The following is a 25,528-nucleotide window of genomic DNA, read 5'->3' as shown; positions in this document are numbered from 1 at the left end:
ATCTCCTGGACCCCCTTTCAATCAGGATTCCGAGCCAACCACAGCAGCAAGACAGCCCTGGTTGCAGCAACCGAAGACATGAGAGCCCTCCTGGACCGCAGCGAAACAGCAGATCGCATCCTACTTGACCTATCAGCGGCCTTCGGCACCGTCTTCCACCACATCTTGATCAACAGACCCCTCCAAATCAGAATTCAAGGAGATGCCCTCAAATAAATTGCCTCATACCTCACTGGAAGAACCCAGAGATGGCACAGACTGAACATCATCTCATACGCCTACTATCCTCTTGTTGTCAACAGACCCCTCCACCATCAAAACCAAAAACCAGATGTACGATGAACATCACTGACTGGATGAAGGACAACCGTCAAGTTCAACCCGGACAAGACAGAAGTCCTCATCTTTGGGACCAACACCTCGTCATGTAATAAAGCTTGGTGGCCGGCTGAACTCTGCTCTTCCTATGCCCCGACAGACCATGCCCACAACCTCGGCATCATCTTAGACAGCATATTATCTATGCAGATACAGGTCAACGCAGTCTCATCTGTCTGTTTCCACACCCTATGCATGCGCCGTAAGATTTTCAGTTGGCTCCCAACCAACATCAGAAGAACCATCACTCAGGCCTCGTCACCAGCATTCTTTACTAGGGGAACACTATGTGGGAATCACCACATACCTCATGAAGCAACTACAGACAGTACAAAACTTAGCGTCAAGACTCATCCTCGACCTCCCCAAACGGACACATCACTCTGCACCTCAAGAAGTTTCACTGGCTCCTGATCCAGAAGAGAAGCCAGTTCAAGATGTTGACTCATGCATACAAAGCCCTGCACAACTAAGGACTAGCGTACATCACAAAACAAATGACCTCTACCAATCGATCAGACACTTGAGAACCCATACCCTCTTCCTAGCCGGCACCCCTGGATCTGCCGATTCAGCATTGGAGGATGCTTCTTCGCTCACCTGGTGGCCAAAGCCTGGAACAACCTTCTCCGGCACCTTATTACCGCCACATCCCTCAAGGAATTCAGGAAAGGCCTCAAGACCTAGCTGTTGAAAATGAACAGGCACCACAAACCAGCTAGCATCTCCAGCGCCCTGGAACACGCACAGGTGATTTGCCGTGCTTTATAAATCCTGCTTGATTGGTGATGCCTACGAATTAACAGTGAACGTGCAAGACATGTTTATCCGCATCGCTGCGGCGGCTTTTCCCGCTGTGCGCGGCGGTTTTAAAAAACCCGCGGTTCATGACGAGCTCAGCTCATCATGAGCGCACGGCAGGTTACGCTCATGACGAGCTGAGCTCGTCATCAGCCTGGAAGGGGTTAAACAATCACATATTGGATCCCAAATTCCACTACTGCAAAACGCACTCCCTGGTATTTTCAGGAAGCCCATTTGCCACAAGTGAATTTCAGCAGCGGCCCATGCAGGTAACAACGGTGGTGCGGGGAGGGGAGGATTTGACAGATGACCACGAGGGAAAATTAAATAAATAAAAAAAACTTTCAACATCTGTCAAAATAAGCCTCCACCCAGCTCCACCGTTCCAGCTCTACCACTCTTACCTGCACGGGCCACAGCTGGTGAATTTGCTGGCTAGGGTAGCTAGCCAATAATGAAGCAAGACAACCAGGGTGGTGTGAGAGGCCACCATGTCATACAGTCTCGTAATGATCCCTGGTCAACACATAGTAAAACGCAGAGGATGGTAGGTTCCCCCATAAGAAGTATGACAAATGTCCCATGTAATAACCACTGACATTTTGGTCTTGCCTGCTCTTGTATTTAAGAGGTGCTTGCACAGATTCTAAGCCAAAGATCTTTACACCTTCGAAGCCAATATTTTGGAGGATTATTGCAACAGTAGGGGGTATCCTGATACTTGTGATTTTGCCTGAGAACCATCTCTGTGTTTTGATAGTGTCTTGCTGTAGAATGCTGCTGTTTACTCCCTGTAATGCTGCTACTGTTGCTGACCACAGTAGTATGTGTGTCATTGTGTGTGTTATGGCTGGTATGACCAATCTTTGATAACCACCTTAGTAGGAGTAGTTCCTTCATCTGGCACCTTGAAAGGGTAGGGAACATCAATTTTTTTAATACCCCAATAAACCTGATGCTGCCCGTATCAGATCTTATACTCCCGCCAACCAATGTCATATACAGAATAATTTTCTGTGCTTCAGGTCTGACTGAGAACAGCTGCTCCCGCCAGCTACAAAAAACCCAGACTTATCATATACATTGCTACATCTATGAAGGCCACTGAAGCCTTTTCTCTGTTGTGGAGAATTGCTCTAGCCTGCTATTTCTTCTCCTCAGGCAAGAGTTCAAAGTAGAGAGCTATGATAACTATATCTGGCAATCATATGCAATCGTTAACAGTGAAACCCTATAATTCGCATTTAGGGGTTTGGGGACACGACAACTCTCCTGTAGACTCTGTATGTAAACCACATTTTGGGATAGGGAGTAACACAGTGTCCATACCATATGGTAATGATATGAACTTGGATGTTATTGTTTGTATGTCTTTCATCTTAAGTGTTGTCCTGGTGGGCTATTGTTCGAGGTTACATTATTCATGTCGTAGGTTTCACATGGAATAAGGTCTTTGTGTCATACTTTTTCTAAAAATATATAAATGCAAACCAGTCCTGTCATAATGTATTTGTCTTTTGTATAGGTTGTGTCGTTTGAATGTTTTTAAAGTGTTTTTTATTGTACTGACATGTGTAAATATTTGTAATTCTACAGCCCTGAAGAAGTCCAATTTCTTTGGAAGAAAGGCGTTGGCTGATCGACTTGAAAAAGTTTCTTTGATATGTCTAATTAAATTGTTATTAAATAAAAAGGATGATGTATAGAACAACCGTGGACATAGATTTCATAATTGTGTGATACTGTTCATAAGGTAATGCACCGTTCGCTCTGTTTTGTTCACATCTGGCAATCATATTTGCCTAGATTGGCCATGGTGTGTGCAGCTCTGCCGGATGGGACTATCATTGAAGACATTTTTGCTAAACACATCAATTCTACTGCTTTCCTTGTCAGAATGTGCTGCACTTGTGATACCAGTGTTTCTGAATCTTCTTTCAGCAGCTTACAAGCCCACCAAGTTCACTTTGGGGAGGCCCACTACACATATGAGGGTGTCACCCAGGACTTTACATTTCTTGTCTAGTCTTGGAATCACTGCAGCCACTGCTGCTGGCATTCTCATGAGTTAAATCCCCACTAGAGCTGAGCCACTACTAGTTTTGTTTTAATGGACTTTCTGTCTACTTTTTATAAGTTGTATAGGAAAAAGTACATTTATTTACTTCCAACTGAAAGTTTGAATTTGTGGGAAGCCTTTTCTAGGAGGATATGAAATTTGGTCATCTGGTGGTGAATCCACAGGTGGAGGTGCTGCTGGTGCTGCTACTGATAAAAGTCATGCCACTCTCAGGGATGCCCGCTTTACCCCCGATTTTTGCACAGGTTCTGTAGCCCTTAGTGGAGAGGGTACAAAGTGACTTCCTGATTAGAGACTCAGGTGGACGGAGGAGTGGGAGGATAGGATCTCCATCTATGCTGATATATTGCTTTACTTTGCAGATCCCAACCACACTCTTGACAGGATAATGCATGTGCTCACTTTATTCCGTCGATACTCTGGATGTACTATTAAATGAGATGAATCCCTAATTCACCTCCTTCACGGCGATGCCCCGCGGCCGCCTGTTTTACCATGGAGGGTTTCATTATATGGGAATATACATCACTGCGGAACGGAGTGTTTTCCACACTAATAACCTGGAGCCCCAACTGGCACTTCTTCGAAGGGATGTTGAGCATTGGAAGTTGCTCCCCTTGTCACTCTTAAGAAGGGTCGCCTTACTCAAAATTATGGCACTGCCTAGTTTCCTTTATGCGCTCTCCTTAAAACACCTTACCCAGTTCCAGCTTCATATTTTCAGGCTATAGACTAGGAAATTTGCACACTACTCTGGGATGCGGGATTCACACATATAACTACTAAAAACTGATGAGGAGCTGGTACAATGGTGGTATTGCACTGCTGGATATATGGAATTATTACTGAGTGGCACAGTTTGCAGCCATCAACCACTGGGTTCACCTTCCTGACTCAGAATCGGCCTACCGTATGGATCGATATGCCATGCAGCCCGAGAGCCTACCTTAGGGTACAATTTGGAGGGAACCGTCCCACATCCTTCCCCACGCCCACAGTGGTTACTCACACTTTGGCATGACACATTACACTCCCTGGGTTGGCAGGGCAGGATCAATCAGACCACTCCCCTATGGGACACTGCATGACTGGGCACTCAGGGTACTCAACCAGGTTTCCATAAGTGGGATTTCTTTGGCATTTCATAGAGTGGGCATCCTGTGGCCACAGGGTGGGGTCATCCCATTCCCGGATTTGCAGTCCAATTATCAGCTGGTACTAACTGAGGCCTATCGGTACCTCAAAATCTGCCACACCCTATGTCAGGCTTTGCCAAGAGGAGAGTAACTCCCTGAACCTTCCCTACTTGAGGATAGATGCCCAACAAAGCAGCTTCCCTCACATATCGCAACGATGGAATGGAACGACCACCGAGGGGGAGCTGTGTGCTTCACCTGGACTTCTGGGAGCTGATGTTCACAGTCAGATACAAGCGGCTGCTGCAGCTATTGTGTAATTTGATTGCAGCTGGACTGAGGAGGGCCATGACCATATTAGGGAGAGTAAAATGTATTGTGTCTAAATGCTGCACACTAAGATTTTGTGTTGTACAGATTTTTTTCTTTTTACGTGCAATAAAAAGATTGTCTTTTAAAAGTCATCCCACTCACTTCCTCAAGGTCTAGCATTTTCTTGAAGTTCCTCTTTCTCTATATTATACGAGTAATGATCATCATCCAATGAATCAACCTTAACTAGACCAGGAGATGTGTGTGCTGCACTGTAAGATTAGGTTCTGCGGCCTTGGGGTAGTTGGCAATATTTGCAGTACACCTCAGGTGGTTGCTGAGGTTCTGGCTGAGTCTGGTAGTGAAGGAAGGATGCATTGGGGCACTGGAGAATCCAGATGTGAAGGATGGGCCGAAGTTTTCCCCAGCAATTTGGGTATGGTAGTCAATCAACACATGTTGCAGGGTTTTCAGAAGTTCAGCTAGCTCTTGTACAATTGGAAGGTCCTGGTATTTCTCGTATCTTTCAGTGCAAGGGTCAAAATGACAGTGGTAGTGAGATCTTATTTCCAAGCCATTCAGTTTTTTTTCTAAAACCAGGATACTTACTGACGTCTGTCGACGGAGCTGCTGCTAGCATCAACTATTTTGATTTTTTATGTTGAGGTGAGGCTAGTGTGTTCCTGCTAAAATCTAGTGAGCTTTTTTGGTGCTTTTTCCCTGAACCTCAGATGATGGAGTTGGTTTCTCCACAGGGGGGAAGTTTTTGATGTTTGGCCAGTAATCAATGGGCGTTTATGTCCTTTTCCTCCTTCTCAAAGAAAGGGGGTTGTGAACTGTGGGGGTATCCTTGTGATCTTAGAGACCAACAACCTCCTCTAAAGTCTTCTATCATGATCATTAAAAGTCTATGCTGAGAATTTTCTGCATACTTTGCAGTCCTTAGTATTATGATCTGGGTGCAATCAGTAGATACACCTTGTGCGACGATGATCTGTGTAAAATCTCATCTTTCCACAAGCCTCAAAGGGTTTGAAGAGACTTCTCATTGACTCGGATTACATTTTTGGAAAAACAACTATGTTTTTCATCTAATCACAAGGTGGTAGTGGACGGCTCAACACACATCCAAAGAAAAGTTCTACAAACGTTTTTGAGGCTTAAGTACATTTTATTTATCTGAAGAGAGTGCAAAGATCTGGGACTCCATTTTCACATGACGTGGCAGAAATCTAATGTCGGGGGGAAGGAGACAGGTCCACCTCTCCTCACTGGTTGGACTTTGGGTCTTTTAAATTAAATTGACGTTAACTTGCTACTAATGCGACACTGTCTAAAGGCTTTTCAGCCCTGTTATGCCCTCTGTCTGCACGATGACAAGGAATGAATTAAGCACATTCATCAAAGAAAGTTCGAATGCTTGAAAACACCAGTCCCAGTAGCTCTCTTGGAACTAGCTGTTCAGAGTGACCAGCAGTATTTGACCCAGATCAAAGCCTGGATCCAGCATACCTGTGGAACTATTATCGGGGTCCATCAGATCTTTATTTGGAGGCTTAATGTACTCTTCAGAAAAGGTCTGGAGTCCTCTCCCTCCTTGAAAGGCACATATCTTGTTTTCCCTGAGCATCTCAGCCTTAAGCTCATAGAAGCTGTTTCTTTCTCCTTTCATTCTTCTTTATGGCTTCTCTGTGGTCCCTACACCTCTCAATGGCATCTCCGTCATCTGATGCATATGTCTCAATCACCGATATTGTGGCAGACATGCAACACAACACTGTTGATATCAATTTTGATTGTTTCAACACCAGAGTGGACAATAAGAGAAAAGATGTCTAGGATCTATGTTCCAAAGAACACATCATATTGTATGTCCATTTCACTGAAGCCGATATGCTGCATGCACCAGAGCACACATAGCAAAAGAGTGCTGGGAAAGGACCTCTGGTGTCAGAAGAGTACTACAGATATTCTTTAAGGAATTATATTGTTGCTCTCCACCCTGGAAGCCTGCATTTCAATGTAGAAATAAGTCTAAGTTTTGTTTATGCCAGAACGGATATTACATTCCTCTTAAGGCCCTTTCTTCCTTGGTTGCAGCAAAAGACACGCAGATAGTACAACCTTCAATGATATGAACAGGATACAAACAGTAAATAGAGTCGGAGGTAGTTTGGTATTTGTCACATTTATATTACAAGAGTAAAGAAGTTTGTAAACATATTGTAATTTTAGAATTTTTGATGGGTGTGGTAAAATTGGGTTTTAAAATTCCGATTAATGTATATATCAACTTTCATTTTAATTGTTGGGTAAAATGTAGAACACTATCTGCAAATAGTTTTTTGCCTACATGCAATAAAGTATTAATCAAAACAATGAAGTGTACAATACCACCAAAGTGTACTAATTCCAGCTTGGGAAAGATGTTTTCAAAACAATACAAATATTAGTAACAAAGTATAACAGTTTAACATCTTACAAAATAAAAGTAATTGGTAAGATAGCTGTCCAAGTGTTTGGATCAAATAGATAGCAGCTGTTACTTTAACTGCAACATACACTTCAAGTCATCACTTTTAATCTTGAGAGAGTGAACATAGATAGTTATTTAGAAATAGTGGTGCGAATGAAGGACAGTGTTGTAACAAACTAAAGAGGAAAGCAGTGCATTACTGATAAACTACTAATTACCTTTCATATTGGGATCAATTTTCTTGGAAGCAATGGGGATTGGCGAGACACTAGGAACATTAGAAGACCCTGATCTGCTTGGTGTTCTTGGAGATCCCCCAGGACCTCGTTGGGCATTATCCTAGAACAAAACATAAAAGAAAATGACACCAGCAACAAGTATAGCGCACCACCTCGCAAAATGAAATAATTGCACCAGTGTGAGTTAGCTACTTGAGTCAAGAAACAGGACCAATTACTTGCCTGTAAACAAAATTCCTCCTAATTGAGATTCTCTATTCATACCAATCACTTAATGGGGAAGAAAATGTTTACCATTAACAGCACCTCATCAGTGAAAGAAAGAGGCTCTTGCCATCTAAGATCAAGTCAATACTGTTGTCCTGTTTCTGTTTTGAGATCTGAGGCACAAAAACCAACTCTATGGATGCACAAAACTCTCCCACTGTGACTGCCACACTTTCATACCAATCAACTCATTTGACGTAAAAGGCTTTTACTCGGATCCTACCATGAGGTGTCATTTAAATTTTATGACGGCTCTTATTATTTTAACATTGGAAGAAAGGGGTGAAGGTTATAGATCCCGACTTAGTAAAATGGCACAGTGTTTGGCAGGCACTACTGAAGAAACAAGTTACTTACATTCAGTAACACTCTTTCTGGTGGATAGTCTAACTACAGGTTCCTCACATTAGAATATCTCACAGGCATCAGAATAGATCCTGAGAATTTTGTAACAATGCTGCTAGGTTTCCACGTGCACATCTGCATTGGCTCCATGTAGCCCTTAACATGTTAGAGAACCGCTGCATATAAGTGCCACCCCACAGCACCGACATTAGTTTCTTATCCTTCTTATTCCACGGCCCAAGGTCGGAAGCATTACCAATTGTTAGATACAGTGGTTCGAGTATGACCTTAGGAACTTTTTAGGTGTTAAAAAGGGACTTCTCAACAGAACGGGGAGGGCGGAGGTAGTGAGGACTCTGGTTGGCATAGCTACCAGAAAGTCCATTACCGAAGGTATTTAACTTATTCTTCTGATGACTAGTTCTAAACATAGATTCCTTATTGTAGAATAGATACCAAAGCTGTGTATTCCTCAAATGGACAGTCTTTATTGTGTGGGCTCAGACCAAAACTCTAGCAGAACTAAGCAGGCAAAGCATCCATTCCATCGAACCTGGCTGTCAAGACTGTGTGTCCTGAATGTAAGCACAGACACCCACATACCAGCCTGGAAGATATCGAAGGCAGGCACTCATCCTGCCAACATAGCGGTAGCACCCTTGGTCCTGGTTGAATGGGTTCTCAGATCTTTCGGGGTGTGCTTCTTGGCCAGTAGATACCAGATCTTAATGTAGAGAACTATCCACCTCAACAAGGTCTTCCCTCTGCAGAGCCTTCTCTTTGCTCCAGTAAACCCTACAAAAATGTTACTGGCCAGTCCATGCTTCATGGTATGATTTATGCAAAAGCCCTTTTGGGATACAGTCACTGGAGCTTCTCCTCTTTCGCGAGGGGAAGGGAAGAACACTAGTGGAGAGATGGATTGCCCAGCCTGGAAGAGAATCATGACTAAGGCAAAAGGCGAAGTCGTCAGTACCAATTTGTCTCTAAAACGTGAGGTAGGGAAGGTGCCTGAAATTTACTCAAGCAACAAGCTGAGGTAAGCGCAATGAGGAAGACAGTCTTCAAGGTTAGGAAATTAATCCAGCTGCTATACAGATACGCAAACATCGTTATGTGTATTTGTAAAGCACACTATCATCTGAAAGGGTATCCTGGTGCTGTACAAATATGTACCTAGCCCAGCCTATGGTAGTTTGATTACATGAAAAGCCAGGACTTCAGCTTCTCACTCAAATCAAGATGAGAGGAAAAGGCTCTGATGTGGAGTGGGAGGAAGTTCCACGCTTTAGGAGCATTGTAAGAAACTCCTTTTATCCTGATGTGGTTTATGTATGTGAGCGAGATATGCAAGTAGGACTCCTGTGGACAGGAGGTGTCCGGGTGGTTGGTGGAAGGAGATGTGCCTGTTCACGTAGGTGGAGCCCGAGTTGTGTAGTGTCTTGAATGTGTGCGTGAGGAGTCTGAAACTAGACCATTTGCATATCTAAATCCCACAAGGCTTGTGAGTATTGGCGCAAGAGGCATACCGTAGTCACAAACAGCAAGGCAAGGCAGGTGGAAGAGAATATGTGATTTCCTATCCGGTGGAGTGGTAGGGAACGTGCTGGTGTTTACCTTAGCTGTGGCCTACAGCACCAAGATCTCAGGAAGGCTGCATAACTGAGGGCCTCATTTAAGGGGAGCATGAGCTCAGGCAAGTTTACAGCAGGTCGAAGCACCTCAGTCAAGAGAATAGTCTTGACCTCGACAGCCAGCAGCTGGAGATAGAGTGCCTCGACTGCCTTGGGCATCAGGTTGGCAGAAGACTGGGCGTGGCTAAGCCAGCAAAGATGGCAGACGTGCTCGGGTAGAACTCCGCCGGGAGCTCCCCATCTACGGCCACATTTATCCGTCAAATGCTGACCTGCTGCGGCTCCTGATGAGCGGCGACACAGCTAAGCACCTGCTGCAGCCCTGAGGCGAGTTTCCTGGAAAATTGGGGGCAGCTCACCACGCCGCAGACCCTGGGCCCAGTGCGCGGCTGGTCACGCTCCCAGCACATTGGAGCCGCCGGCTACGCGAGGCCACGGCTGAACTCCACCAACCAGGCTGCGCAGAGTGGTGCAGTTACTTCCACTGTGCTGCCGGGAGCGGGACTCGTGCCACGCTGCACAGAGGAGCGAGAACCGTGCCCTGGACATCTGCTCCACCGGACCGGACCGGACCATCAGTGCACCTTGAATCCTGACACCAACCCTCGGTGTGCTTGCGTGGTAAATCGGCGGCGGCACACTGACTCCCGTTCCCGGGAGGCTGAATCAGAGGGCCACACCTTGCCTCCTGTGACGGCTTACTAAAATCCCGGACTCGGGTAAGAGACCCCTGGATGGACTGCAGCGTCCTCGACTAGCCCCGCTGCGAGCCCAGTGAAAGAGTGGGCATAGAACTGGGACGTGCCGGAATCGAGTCCCGATGAGCTCCAGTATCCTTGGACATCCCTGAATGGCTCCCCCCCCGCCACCCCCCACTGACCTCTATCGAACTCAGACCGTCTGATCCTGAGTGCTGTGGCTCTGGTGGTCGGTGTGGGGCGACGCCGACAGCCTCCTCCTAGTCCTGTGCGCTGGGGTGATACCGTGGTGCCTCCACTGCCCCGGCTGCCACACACAGTTGCCACACAGTCTCACTCCCACCTACGCTGCTCTCCTCCGCTGTGCGGACGGGCTATGACTGCGGCCCGGTTCCGGCACTCACCAACTGCTGTACCCCTGGCGGGGGCGCATGGGCGTGACGGAAAAGGTCAGCTGCCTGAGAACCACTGATAAGTGGCGCAACAAATGCTCCACACCCGCACCCTACTGCGAATAACCGGTGGGTGCCTTGTCACGGAAACTTTGCCGTCTGACCCGATCCTCATAGCTGAAGCAGGGGTCACATCCCTCCTGGCACCGTAGTGCAGGCAAGACCTCGACCTCTGCGATACTGAACCTAGCGGCAAGGGCATATCTCTAAAATGCATCACGCTCAGCTGCGCTTCAGCTCATAACATCACACTCTCCAGCTGGATGCTGTCCGCCGGCCCGCCAACTTGGCATCCCGCGTGTAACATAGATCTCCTGGTGTGCTGCATTTCAGCTTGCGCTCCCTGCTGTGCCGCCATGGTGTGGCTGCTTCTTTTGCGATGAACAGGCGTCCTGAGGCCCTGACTGGACCAAACCAGCAGGCGCCACACAGCTGAGGCCCCGGCCACATGTCACACAGCACCCGCACCAGGGTGAGTGCAGGAGGCGCTGTGACCTCACCTCTGTCCTTCAGAAGTAAATTAAGCAAGATGGTGACGCAAACTACCATGGATTCCTTCTCTGGCAAGCTGGACGTGGTTTTAGCAGCAGTCGAGAAGCTGGGTGAGTCCCTGCAGCAAGTGCGCACTTCCATAGAAAATAAAATTGACAAGGTGGCTATAGACCTCACACATCTGCATGCAGATCACCGCAAGTTGGCAGACCGCACCACTACCGCAGAAGCTGACATTGCCGACATCGTCCCACAGGACGGACACGACGCAACAACGTGCGTATGGTGGGCCTGCCTGAAGGCCAGGAGGGGAAAGATCAGACTGTCCATACTGAGACTTGGCTCCACTCTCTACTACCTGAAGGTACTCTCTCATCTTATTTCGTAGTGGAACGGGCGCAAAGGGTACCTGCGAGATAGTTGCCAACGGGTTCAAACGCACAACCGTTCTTGATCCGCCTCCTCAATTACAGGGACAGAGATGCCATATTGCAAGAAATTAGGAAACTGCGAAACATTCAGGTTGACAACCATAAAAGAATGTTCTTCCCAGACTACACGTTACAGGTCCAAAAACAGAGATACTCCTACATGGCAGTCAAAAAACGCCTTAGGCAACACAATCTCCAGTACTCTCTCCTGTTCCCAGCACGTCTCTGCGTAGTCGCCAATGGAAAAACTCACTTCTTCCAAACCCCAGAACAAGCGGAAGAATGGATGGACTCTTATGCATCCACAAACCCTGAGACTGCGCGCCCACCAACCTGCAGCGGCGGTCGCGCAGTGCATCCTCCCGCCGCCGCTGTGCTGGTAGATGGCAGAGACACTCTCAGACCTCGCAGTCGGCTGGACCAGACCGGAGCCAAGCACTAAGTGAACGCCGCGAGGTACTCCAAGCCACGGCGGACATTACAGGCTCTCAACTTGGCAACTTGGCCTCTAGCTCGAGCCGTCAGAACCAGACTAGCGACAATGACTTTTCCAATGACCTGCAGGCCTCTCAAGACTCTTAAGAACTGCTCAATGTCACTCCACAAACGTCCGACGCCATTGCCTAACAAGCTGCACTTTGTCATCGCTTATGCGACACGCCTTGGCCACATCGGGGCCAGCGGGCATGGCCTGTCCTACCTTACACTGTCTCGTGCTGCAACCCATGTGAACTTCGACACAGTTGCAGTTTGGCTGTGCCTCGATCACGGACTCTACGATGGTCCTGGGACTCCTCTCATTCCTTGAACTGCGCACTTGTGTCGGCATGGATCACCGGGCTGGGATGTCGGACAGCGCGACGCCTGCCCATTTGTGACTGGCTGACAGCCGGGGAGCTTCCGAGAACTATTCAAGACACTTGCATGTCCTTTGTTCATCACGCAGTGCGTAGCACACCCCCCTTAGTCATTGTGTGAATGTTGTCTTGGTACAAGGTTTGGACGATTGCCTGTTGCAAATTCACCCTTTTGGAATTACTTATTCTTTTTTAAGTGTTTGCTTCATCATCTAGCATGTGTAGAAGCTTAACTTAGGGCTAGGGGAGTCAATACTGCGACCATACTCATTGCTTGAAAAGTCTACATGTTAATGTGCTCTCTTTTTGTTCACATTCTTCACACACTATGGCCTCCGTTAATATAGGCACATGGAATGTGCGGGGCATACACACCATCACGGCGCTATCAAATATACTCCTATCTCAGACGGCACCATATACAGATAGCGCTGCTACAGGAAACCCCTTTGTCCAAAGCGGAGCTGCCACACCTACATCGCCGCTGGTGGGGACAGCTGTATGACAATGGATACTCAGCGTTTGCACGAGGGGTACTATTATGGGTCAGACCGGGGGTCCCTTTTAAAGTCACAGATGTCAAAATAGACACCGAAGGCAGGTATGTAGCGGTGCACGGCACACTAGACGGCAGGCCTGTAGTACTTGCCTCGCTGTATGCACCTAACACAGAACAAGGGACATTCTTCGATCATATTTCACAAATACTAGTGCCCTGGCATGATATTCCTATGCTGCTGGGGGTTACTATAATAGTGTACTGGATGCAGGGCTGGATAAGATGTCCCCCCCCACTCTCCCAGGCACAAACACAATTCACGCCATGAGAGCACTAGCTGGCTGGGCGTTGCAATGGAACCTGATTGATGCATGGAGACACCTACACCCGACTGACAGAGTGTACTCCTATTACTCAGGAGCCCACAGGCTGCATGTTCGCCTTGACCGCTTTATGAAGTCTGCCGCCTTGTTGCCTTATGTAGTCTTGGCGCATTATTTGGGCCAAACCCACTCGGACCATAATCCCCACACTCTAGACCTGCAGTGAGAAAACGTTAGCCCCCCCGATTCCCACTTGGCGGGTACAGCCTGATGTCTTATTAGATGCGCCCTTCTGTGACTCATTAGCCACCGCCATTGATCAATATTTTGATGGCAATACTGGTACAGCCTCCACCGCCCAAATAGAGTGGGACGCTTTTAAGGTGGTGATGCGCGGCCACTGCCTACACACACAAGCAGGTATGCGCCAGCAGTTGGAGAAGGACTTGCTCAGAATAGAACAGCACTTAGCTACACTTGAGCAGGAGGGGGCCATGGATGCCATGGACACCCTGTCCGAAGTGCGGGAGGAACATTCCCGGCTGCTGCACAGGTTACGCTGTCTAAACTATGCAGCACACTCTACGAAAATTCATCACCAGAGTGACAAGGCAGGCAAGCTCCTCTCATGGCTGATCCGGCAGGATCTCCTGGCTCCGCCGATCACGTTGGTGCGTACACAGCAGGATACTGTGGTGTACACCCAGGCAGCCATTCATGACAAATTCACTTCTCACTATGCTCAGTTATAAAAGCCCCAGGCGCAGTCCACACCCGCTGAGCTTCAGTCCGTCTTGGCAGGAATCGTGCTACCGCAGCCCATCCCCGAGCAACAAGAGGAGGTCAATGCTCCCCTCTTGCAGGAGGAAGTAAAAGGCAGCATTTTTTCACTATCCAATGGCAAATCACCGGGCCCTAATGGTTTGCCCGCTGAGTTTTATAAGGCATATTCAGACATCTTACCCCCACAGTTACTGGCTCTGTACGCAGCCACCATTAAAAGACTATTCGCTCACAACTACACAAAATTAGGCGTCCCTTGTCTCCTTACTTAAGCCGGGTCGAGACCCTCAACTCCTCGGCTCCTATCGCCACCTCAATACAGATTACAAAATATTTGCTTCTGCGCTGGCCAGATGCTTAGCCCCATTGGTAAAGACGCTGATCCATCCCGACCAGAACGGATTTGTCCCTACTAGAAGCACCTCTATCAACATACGAAGGCTATTCCGTGTGCACACGTATGCCCCACATGACTGGCAGCGATCTGGGTGCCTAGTTCTCGATTTGGAGAAAGCTTTTGACTCCCTAGAGAGTGGCCTTATCTTGCGGCGTTCTTGCGTAAATACGATCTAGGGGACAATTACATACAGATGGTCGGTTTCCTTTATCAACGTCCTACGGTACGTGTCAAGACGGGGAAGTTAATTTCCGACGCCTTGAGAAACAAACGAGGGACACGGCAAGGCTGTCCGATGTCCTCCCTTCTTTTCTCCCTAGCTATGGAACTCCTGGTGGCATTACTCAGAGCCAGTGGCGGTGACTAGGGTCTACCACTAGGCGACGGGCTACATACGGTCTCGCTATACACACATGACCTACTACTATATGTCAGAGACATGCCGGCTATCCCACCAGCCATAAAGGATATTTTCCGACAATTTGAACGATTGTCAGGGCTCAAAGTAAACTGGATGAAGTCCGGAGTGTATTCTTTTGCCAGCGGGGTGACTGACGCAACCATCACTATTAATGGAGCCACGTTGGCTTGTTACCATCCATGTTCAGGCATTTAGATATACAGATCCCCTACAGATATATTAGGGGGCAATTTGATGTGGGCCATAACGGCAATCACAGCGCAAGTCCACTTCTGGAAAACGCTCCCACTGAGTGTGATGGGTCGTGTCACCTTGACGAAAATGATAATTTTACCGCGACTGTTACATCATTTCTCCAACCTCCCAGTATATGTCCCAGTCAAGATTCTCCAGAGCCTGGAGGGCATCCTTCGTGATTTGATTTGGAACAAAGGCAGGCCATGAATAGCGCTAAGCAAGCTATACGCGCCCACGTGAAGCGGCGGCCTAGCAGTCCCGAATATGGAATTGTATTACCTGGCTTCCCACTTACAATGGGTGTCAAAATGGATGAGCGGGCACGGGTTAGCGGACACGACGCCGCCATGGCCACAGTCCCAGCTGTACTACTACTTTCACCCTATAAATCGGCTCCCCTGTTCATCCCAGATCTACGCATCATTGGCTCATAAATGCTACAGGAGAAGCCTCTATCTGACCCGCGATACGCCTCCCGATGCTCCACTATTACCATTAGTAGGAACACCCAGAGGCAAGGGGAAAGTGTCTGACACTGAATTACAAGCGTGGCATGAGGCAAGTCTAGACGCGGTGGGCGATTTATAAGCGGAGGGCAACCTTCTCGCATTTGACACTGAAAATGATATCCCTGCCAGTCAATTTCTCTTACACAGGGCAATAGTGCGTACCCTAACGGCGGCCTGGGGAGACATCACAGCTGAGCCCCAAACGCATTTACTTGTACAATACCTGCAGGTAATAGGGGAGGGCTCGCATGTGGTACACTGGCTGACCGCTCTCCTGACACACACTGAAGCCACTGACAAGGCTTCGCGAGAAGCGGGCTGCAGACAGAGGACGTTTATGGGCTGACAAGGAATGGGCGACAATTGTAGCTGGATCCACTTATATACCACGCAACTCAAGATTAAAACTCATTCATACATAAAGCGTACCTCTCCCCTGATAAGATTAATGACTATTTCCACCTCGACACCTCTGCTTGCTCCTGGTGTAAACTAATTGGCGCTGATCTGCTACACATGTTGTGGTCTTGTGCCTCACTAGGGTCCTACTAGCATGCAGTAGTGGACACATTGACAAACTGTACAGCGGAACCCTTACCGTTCAACGGGGAAACCTGTGTCCTGGGGCTGCACTCACGGACGAAAAAGAATAGAGTAGCATCCAGATTCAAAGACCTGGGCTTGAGAACGGCAAAACGCCTGATCACGAAACGATGGAAACATACTGACCCACCAGCACCGGCTAGCTGAGAGAAATCCTTCACAATATGGGCGCAAGCTGAGAGCACTACGCTACATAAGGAGGAAACTGCGGGATTGCGTAAATATCCGATTGCGCCGGCCTGGCAGGAACTCCTCAAAAAGCTCACACACCCAGACGCTGCGGTACGAGACTTGCAACCCCCTAGTGCCACTGATGCAGTCACACCACAACAAGCTGTTCCCCTCCACACCCCCTCCTCCCCTCTTTGACAGAATGGCAGGGACCGCCACCATTCCAACACGGCGGGCCAGACATTACAAGTGATCATTGTGGCCCTCCCCGCACATCACTAGTATCTCACTAGACTTCGCTATCATCGTTCTCTCCACTCTTGCAATGCACTGAACTTTACACACCCCCACACCAACCCTACGGTTCAGCTTCTACACGCTACAGATGGCGCTCTTTTATGTTTTATTTTTCTTTACTATTAGTTACTGTTCACTTAAATAGACTTCGTCAACAGATTCTTGGCACTGACATTACATATAGAGACAAGGAGAAACACACAAAGTCCTCGTAACAACGTTTAGGCAATGATGCCATTGTAACACACATTTATATGACATATATTGTCCTCTCCTCAAATCATTGTTATTTGATATTCTCAATATTGTTGTTACATGGTTGATATGATGCACAACAAATGAATACTCTGGCGCCTGTATTAAAAGACAAAACTTTCAATAAAAAGATGTTTGAAAAAAATCAGGGTGGCAGAAGACGCGCCTTATCCAAAGCCTGGCCAGGAGGGGAGGGCATGCCAGAGTCTGGTAAGGTATCTAAGCCACTTTTGTCGCCCAGCTCTCCATGTCGGTCAATCTCATCAGGGTCCTCTAGGGCACCATGCATCTCCTTGTCTCCCTCTTCAGGGCTGCAGTGCCTACCAATAGGCGTTACGTCCAGGAACTGGTAGGGCCTGGCTAGCACCATCAACAACTTTGAGCAGCGCTGGGGCAGCACTAGGCCCACGTCTTGGACTATGATCATCGCAGCACCTGACGAGAGCTGGGGTGGATGGAGGTATTCTTGGCAGCATCAACCCCGATCTGGGGGCGGATCCAGAGGCCTGGCTGGCGTTGACAGCACGCCCACTAACAATATCCCAGCAGAGAAACCGCTCTGCTCCATAGGTCCATCTCGCACACCCAAGAGAGATGGGGAACCAAAGTTGGAGTGCATGGCATCTCAAAATACTCAGGGTAGTGGGGAGTAGGCCCTGACGCCAGCTCTGCAGGTGGGGTGCAAGAGCGTGGTCTAGAAGCATGAGGTCGAGCGGGTTAAGCCGAAGAACATTCCAACTTTTTTTTTTTTAATTGTGCTCCTTTGACTTACCCTACTGCGACGAAGTTGCCTTGGAGCAGAAAAATGATCAGCCATGAAAAAGCTCCTGAAGCTGGAACGAGAATGGTAATGAGAGTTGTGCAGAGCCTTTCTTTGCCTCACTGCTGGGAGCTTCATCACGCACTCCAAAACTCCCTTCGGGTGCATCGACTTGCATTCAGTGCAGGTCTTGAGGTCGTGCCTTGACCCCATGCACCAGAGACAAACCAAGTGAGGATCAGACACAAACATCTGCCTGTGACAATCCCGGCAAAGCTTGAATTCTGATGTTTTTTGCAGGGGACATACACTGGCACACTGGGAGCAAAGCTCAAAAACGTTTGACAAGCGTTTTTCAAAGTTGGTAAAAAAACGACCAGTGTAGCTCTCTGGGTCTGCGTTGTTGTGAGCACTAGGGTGGTACCTATATGGTCACTTCTGACGTGGACGACGCAGACGCTGAGCCCAACAACGCCACCTGTTGAGGCACTGCTCAAGATTTTCCGGGTCCAGTCTGAAGCCTTAAGAATAATGTAAGGGGAGGAATCCGTGGTTAGAAGTCTCTACCAGGAAAAGCATCCTCCAGAAACCTTGCTACTGAAGGGAAGTACATTTTTTCTGATGGATACTTTTACCTGCAGATTCTTCACCTCTCAATATATTACAAAGCAGTACAATATAGATGGAGAGTCTGAAGGAATGCTCAAATGAGGAAATCCTGGAGAGCCTAATGTGTAAAATGGCCATCCCTTCTCACTTCTGAATCCAGTCAATGTTTGGCAAAGATGAGAAAGGCCATGTCACCCCCAAACAGATATCAGCCACTGGAACATTCCTGGCCAATGCAAAAGTGCAAGACTTTGCCCTGTTGAAATGGACTAGAACTTCCTCTGGAGTTGCTTCTTGGTAAGGGCTTTGCAACTCTTGATGTACAAAATTATTAGGGCTCCCGGTTTTATGGTATTTATTTTTTGGACATTTCCGTCTGTATTTATCTATATATATTTTTTGGCCATTTTATCTGTATTTAATCCATATTTATTTTGTGTTTGCGTATAAAGTTGTAAAACTGTAATTTCCATATATATTTAACTGACAGAAACACACTCCTACTTTGATGTCTGTTGTGTTTTAGCTATTTAAGCTGTCAAATATTACACAATACATACACTGGTAGATATTAGCACTATACCATTAATATATGTTAAAATATTCCGTTATTTAAAGACATTTCATCCTGTTATTTAATTTCCCATGCTGTCCATCTGCTGGCCTATAATTCATGAAAGAAAGCACGGAGAGTCACTTAAAAGAAGCACCATTTTCTGTATTTATCCACTTTTAAAGATAAATGCAGACAGAAAACACATTGTTTTCTGTCTGTATTTATCTGTAAAAAAGGAAAACTGGGAGCCTTAAAAATTATCCATCTGGACAATGTCTTGTTTTGAACAGCTATAGATTTCTTGCTGTCAGTGTACCCCACAGACAGCTGGTCATCAGACCAGGTCTCAGTGCGTTAATGGCAGAAACTGACTGTCTTTCTGGGGTCCAGTCAGTATAGCCTATTTGGTGGTATGGGGCTAAAGGTTACAGATGGTGAGGGTTATGGATAACCCAAACAGAAAGGCGTCACCAACATGGTAGGACATTTTTAATTTGGAGGATTAACTTGCCTGGAAAGAAGCATGCTAATTGAGGGCAAATGCTCAGTGCTTGTACCTCAGTGACCCATTGAGGTAATGTCCCACTGAGGTAATGGCAACAAGTAATGCTGTTTTAAACATCAATAGCCTCAGCTAACAACTATGAATGGACTCAAACGGAGCTCCCATGAAAAAGGTCAATAATCCCATTGGAGCATTATAAATGGGAGTAGGTGGAAATACATTTGTCTGTCTCTTCAAAAACCTAAATATGATCATGGATTTATACAGGGTAGGGAGTGAAAGGCCAATAAGACTATACCATACCCCCTGACGGGACACAGTGTACAGCCCTGCGGGACCAGCGAGAGTGCAAATCGAAGAACCTTAGATAGGCAAGCCCTCGAGGGAGCCACCTCTTGCTTCACACACAAAGCAACAAATGTATTGCACATTGCAGGGTCTACCATTTTGATGGAGGGGTGATTAGCAGAGAGATTCACGTTGACAGACTCACTCCAGATGAGGGCATGGCCAGGCACAGATGTAGACGGAAACGGAGCTCACGCATGGGGATTCCCCATCCACCGACATCCTGAGGCCCATCACCCCCACAATGATGGTGGGAGTCCTTGGGAAATCCCTATGAGCATACTGAGGCAGAAGCCAATTAGGGATCTGCGGCGGAAGAGTCTTTAGTGAAATAAGACTATCTCGTGTCGGGTCACCCATGATGGCAGTCACAGTAAGAACACAGAGCAAACCGTGCTGCAGAGAACCCTAGGTGTCAACTGGCCCAGCCGAGAGAGTTTGAGAGGCCCCTTCCAAGACGTGGGCTATAGAAACAGGACGAAGTACCGCTGGTTTTGCCTGCGCAGTTTCCCTAGGTAACGAGGCCCGAGGCGGCGCAAACACAGCTGAGAGCTCCCAACAGGACCCGTCTGAGGACCCTCTTACCTGCGACAGAGCCTCCAGTACTCTGTCATCCTAATAGGGAACTCCACCAGAGCCTCCAATTTGGGGCCTTGAGCGGACATGGCCCACTGAGAGAGTGAGGTGCCCCTCTCACTACAGGACATGTATCACTGCTGCAGGGGCGAATCCTGAAAGCACAGGGCGGCTCCCGCTTCCTATGGAGGTCGGCACTCTGAGACACAGATAGAAGATAGAAGTCCACCGGTGAGCGAGTACGTTGGGCGGAGCGAGCCACCTGACTGGGGGGGACTAAGTTGTGGGTGAGGTGACCCAGAACTGGCTACAGAAGCGCAGCGACTCTGCGGAGTACGTAGGTTGCCACCACGCGATTGCATAAGGGCCTTGCTGTCCGCCCGAGCACACCAACTTGGAAAAATCGTGAAGCTGGAACAAACTCGCACCACCACTCCTGTGCCTGAAACCTAGGGGAAGTGTTGGCCCTGGCCCCCAGATACCTTTAGGGGACCCAGTGGGGAGCTACAGGAGGAGAGCTACAGGAGTGCCGCTACACGAGGAACTGCACTGGAATCTTGCGGGGAGAGGCCTGCATTAGTGGTCAAGTGCGCGAACAATAGTTTGCAGTAAAGCTCATGGTGGGTGACACCTGGCCCTATTGTTTATCCCTAAAAGAGTACTACTTCCCCAGAGAATACCGTACGCTAAGCTGTTGGTGGCTGCAGTGGGCTACTCTTTCTTAAACATGGGAAAGGCACCCAGGAAACGCGGGCAGAACGCACCTGATCCGGCTTGGCCACCGTGCAAACAGACGAAGAGGAGGAGAATGGACTGCCCCCATGAGAGGCCCCTCAAGACCGACCAAGGCAGTCTGACATCATGGACGCCATTACTGCATCTCGAGAAGTACTGGAGTCAAAGAGATGCCACAGGCACAGATCTCAATCTACTCAAAGAGGACCACCACCGACTAGCAGACAGGGTAGTATCTACTGATGTTGGATCAAGAGGGGGATCCCTATTGACAAAAAAGAGCATCTTCGCTGGCAGAGGACAGAGACAAACAACACAAAGTAATAAGGGCAGTGGGGGAGATTAGCAATGCTGGTGCGAGCCCTCGATCTTCACACAGTGACCAGGATGACCAGAATTCAAGATACCTACCAGGTTTCTACTCTACAGAGAGCTCTGATGTTAACCTGCCTAAGTTTACCCCTAAATCGCCAAACACGATTATATGAAAGTGGGTTCTGAGTTCTGAGTGACACTGAACAACGTACATGATGGACTGAATCCTCTTAGACAATATGTATTTAAATCTCTCTCTCTGTCCTACTCAGGTGTACAGGGGAGGAGGGAGGGTCTGACACTATTTCATATAACTTTAGAAGGGGACGTTCCGGGCTGGGATGCTCTACATGGTCAGTGGTCGCTCTCCTTCACCCATTACTACAGTTTCACGGGTACCCCCATGAGTAGATACCAGTTGGTATCGTGTTTGGATGGGATCTGGACTGCTAACTGTCCAGGGAAGACGGGAGTTGGGGTTTTCATTGTTTGTTGGTTTTTCAGTTGGGGTCTGGGCGTGCCTGGTGAGCAGGATACAACCTAGACATACTACCCAAAACATTTGGGTATAGACCAAGGGGAATCCCTGGGAGCAGGGGACAGATGACACCATGGAACACATGGCACCCGACGAACGAGTTACTTACAGTCGGTAACGCTGTATCTGGTAGAGATATAGGGCCAGATGCATCAAGCTCAAATCCGCTCGCAAAGGGCCCGTTGCGAGCGGTATTTTTGCATTTGGGATGCATCATCCCAAATGCAAAAATCGCAAATAGAGAATTCGCTAAATTGCGATTGTTTGCATTTAAGGAATCTCAAATTGAGATTCCTGAAATGCAATGCATGAAAGTTTCAAAAATAGCGAATTCGCTAATAGGGCACGCAAATTACCACGAAGTACAACTTCATGGTAATTTGCAAAAACTTTGAAAAATGCATTTTTGTGCATATTTCAAAGTTTCATGTTGCGCACACACATGCCCGAAGGGCATGTGTGTGCGCAACATATGTGCACAGATCAAAATCAGGGGTGCAACAGGGTGTCCTTTGGACACCCCTGCACCCTTGAACTCGCAATCTCAATTTGCGAATCGCTAATTGCGATTCGCAAATTGAGATTGTCTTCCCATAGGAATGAATGGGGAGGTATTCATTAATTGCGACTCGCAATTTGCGAGTCGCAATTAAGGAATTCTAAGGAATCGCTATTTGTGTAGTGATTTCTTGATGCATTCCATTTTGCTATTCCTTATTAGCGATTCCTTATTTTTCGCTAATAAGGAATCGCAAAATGGATGCTTGATGCATCTGGCCATAGTCTAGCTGCAGATTCCTTAACTTAGAATATCCCCAGGCGTCAGACTGGATCCGGGGCGTCAGACTATATCCGGAAGTTTTTCATCAGCAGTACCCCTGCATCGGTAGGCGTCGTCGTACGGCTCCGCGTACGTCGTAGTCACCGAGATGACATCGCAGGAGCTACTTAGACGCGCCCACGCGCGGTGACGTCAGTTCTTTCTTTTTCCAAAGTCCATGACAAAAACTTCACAAGATATATGCCTATCTGGCTAGGTGTGGGTGTACATTGCCATGTTACAGGAAACACAAATGCCAAAGAGGGGGCAGCGCTACAGCGCAGATGGAGGGGGCCAGGCTTTCTACACAAACTATTCAGCCTTTGCCAGAGGAGTGTTGGTGTGGGTTAAAGCAGGGGTCCCCTTTCAGTGTAGCGGCTACCTGGTGGACCCTCAGGGACAGTATGTTGTGGTAACTGGTAAGTTAGATGGTAGAGATGTGACAATTACAAGTATCTATGGTCTGAATGTCGACCAAATCATATTCTTAGCAACCTTTTCCAAAGCATTAGCGCTCTACCTAGTGGGATTGGTAACCTTGGGAGCAGATCATATTTGTGTGGCAGACATGGTATTAGATCGTTCTCACCCCCCTTGCAGGAGTCCCCCAATGTCAGAACTGCTGAGGCGTTGAGCGACTAGCGACACCAATGGGGTCTGATTGACTCGTGGAGAACACTACACTCCGGTGAAAGGGACTATTTAAGATCATCAAACGCCAATCTGTTGAAGATTCTAGCCTTCAGATTGGTGTCAAAGTGAGGAAAATCGCTTACAGTCATAGGGTCAAAGGCATGGAATAAACTTACTCCTCAACCTCGCCAGATTACATCCAAGTCCCTGTTCAGGAAGACACTTAAAATCTGGATTTTTGGTGCACCGGACACACATGGCAAAACTCTGATCTGATCTCCTATTGTATACCGTTAGCAGTAAACCAGCTTTGGGTTCACTCTTTTGGTTTCCATTACAGCGCCAACATGCTCCTCGGAGTGATAGCCGGGATATATAAATATACCTTTACATTACATAACATTACCACCCGGACCCCACTATATCGAGCCTAAGCCTACTGGTCCGCATCATGTTGAGACTGCTTGTCCCGGGGGTGTTAGAGGAATATTGTTGGAATGTTTGTGTGAATGATAGTTCTGCGAGTGGTTGGGGATGTCACTTTGAAGGATAGCTAGTTGTATATAAGATGTTGTCTTTGTTGTTGGATTCATTGTCTTTCTAGACATGTTTATAAAGTGCTTTTGATACATGGTTTAACTGGATTCAAAATAAAAAACAATAACCGATGGATTAATTTCCAAGTGCATTGATATGTTTTCTTCATACGTGCAGATGAAAAAAAGTTTTTCATGATCTTTGCTCAGTACTGGCAATTGTATAGTTTTTACGTCATACGGACTCAGCCTTACTGAGGTGAGTTAAGGCCCTTGATTGTTTTCTACTAGAAAATATAAGCTAGAATAGGTCACTGCCACGCACTCATATGCTGCATCTCATATGGAGACATTAGACTCAGCCATGGCACGCCTAGAGGGAGGGGGGATGAACTGGGAGGGTTGTTAGTTTGATCAGAACAGTTTGATTTACAATGTATGCCACTGAGAATATTTGCTTAACTGTGGCTGGAAAGATACTTACATATGTACCTATATCCTGTTGTACAGAATATGCATTCATGAATGGATTAACACTTCCTTATATCCAGTCTAACGAGAAGGGTGGCAGTCAGTCCCATTGGAGGAGTGTGCTCACATATGTATTATTGGATCATACCATCTTACTACACCGTGTCGAACAAGCCGGCCTCAGCGGCTTGGCCCTTGGCTGGTTCGAGTCCTTTCTGAAGGACCGATCCCAGGCAGTTAAGCTAGAGAACTTCATGGCACCTAAACTCCCCACTACCTGCGGCGTACCACAGGGTTCGTCATTATCTCCCCTCCTTTTTAACTTATACCTTAAACCACTGCTGCAATCCCTAAAAAACAGGAAGGTCACCATCTACAATTATGCGGATGACCTGCAGCTGGTATTCCCCTTAAATTCCACGGATTCTGTTGAAGAATTCCAGACTACTATGCTGCATATTCAGGGTTGGATGGATGAGAACCATTCAAAGCTCAACCCTGGAAAGACCGAGTTGGTACTACCAGGTAATAGTGCTTTGAGCTGGGGTCCTCACTTTTGGCCGACCTCGATGGGGTCCCCTCCAAACCCTTCTCAGTCGGTGAAGAGCCTCGGGGTCACTTTGAACTCGGACCTTTCACTGAAAAGTCAGGTTGGTTCAGTGATCTCCTCCAGCTTCTTCCAATTACGAAAGATCAAGAAAATTGCCCATCTATTTACACAGTCTGCTCTTATCCAGGTGGTAATCGCCTTGGTTCTCTCCCGACTTGACTTTTCCAACTCCATATATCTGGGTCTTCCCCTTGCTCTTTCCAAACGCCTGCAGATTGTTCAAAACCAAGCTGCTAGATTAATATTTATAATATTTATAATTCGGCGAAACCTCTGCCTGCCTCTCTTCATTGGCTCCCTATTGCTCACCGGATTACTTTCAAGGTAGGCTGTTTAGTTTGTAAAGCCCTCCATGGCAAAAGCCCAAGGTTCATCAATCATCTAATAAATAAATACGAACCGACCCGTAACCTCCGTTCT

The 25,528-nt window shown here is 47.4% G+C and overlaps 1 protein-coding gene across 1 annotated transcript in view; it reads right to left on the bottom strand.

Annotated features, from left to right (window-relative positions):
- The window catches only part of DYNC1LI1 (dynein cytoplasmic 1 light intermediate chain 1), a 528,072-nt gene that overhangs the window by 82,530 nt on the left and 420,014 nt on the right, over positions 1-25,528 (bottom strand). The window contains exon 11 of the mRNA XM_078663930.1: positions 7,405-7,525. Within this exon, the coding sequence (XP_078520056.1) occupies positions 7,405-7,525 (121 nt within the window). The remainder of the gene's footprint in view (positions 1-7,404; positions 7,526-25,528) is intronic.

This window comes from Lissotriton helveticus, chromosome 10 (assembly GCF_964261635.1).
Source record: "Lissotriton helveticus chromosome 10, aLisHel1.1, whole genome shotgun sequence".
Taxonomy (NCBI): Eukaryota; Metazoa; Chordata; class Amphibia; order Caudata; family Salamandridae; genus Lissotriton; species Lissotriton helveticus.
Note: the sequence above shows the minus strand (reverse complement) of the source record. Positions and strands in the feature narration are given on the sequence as shown.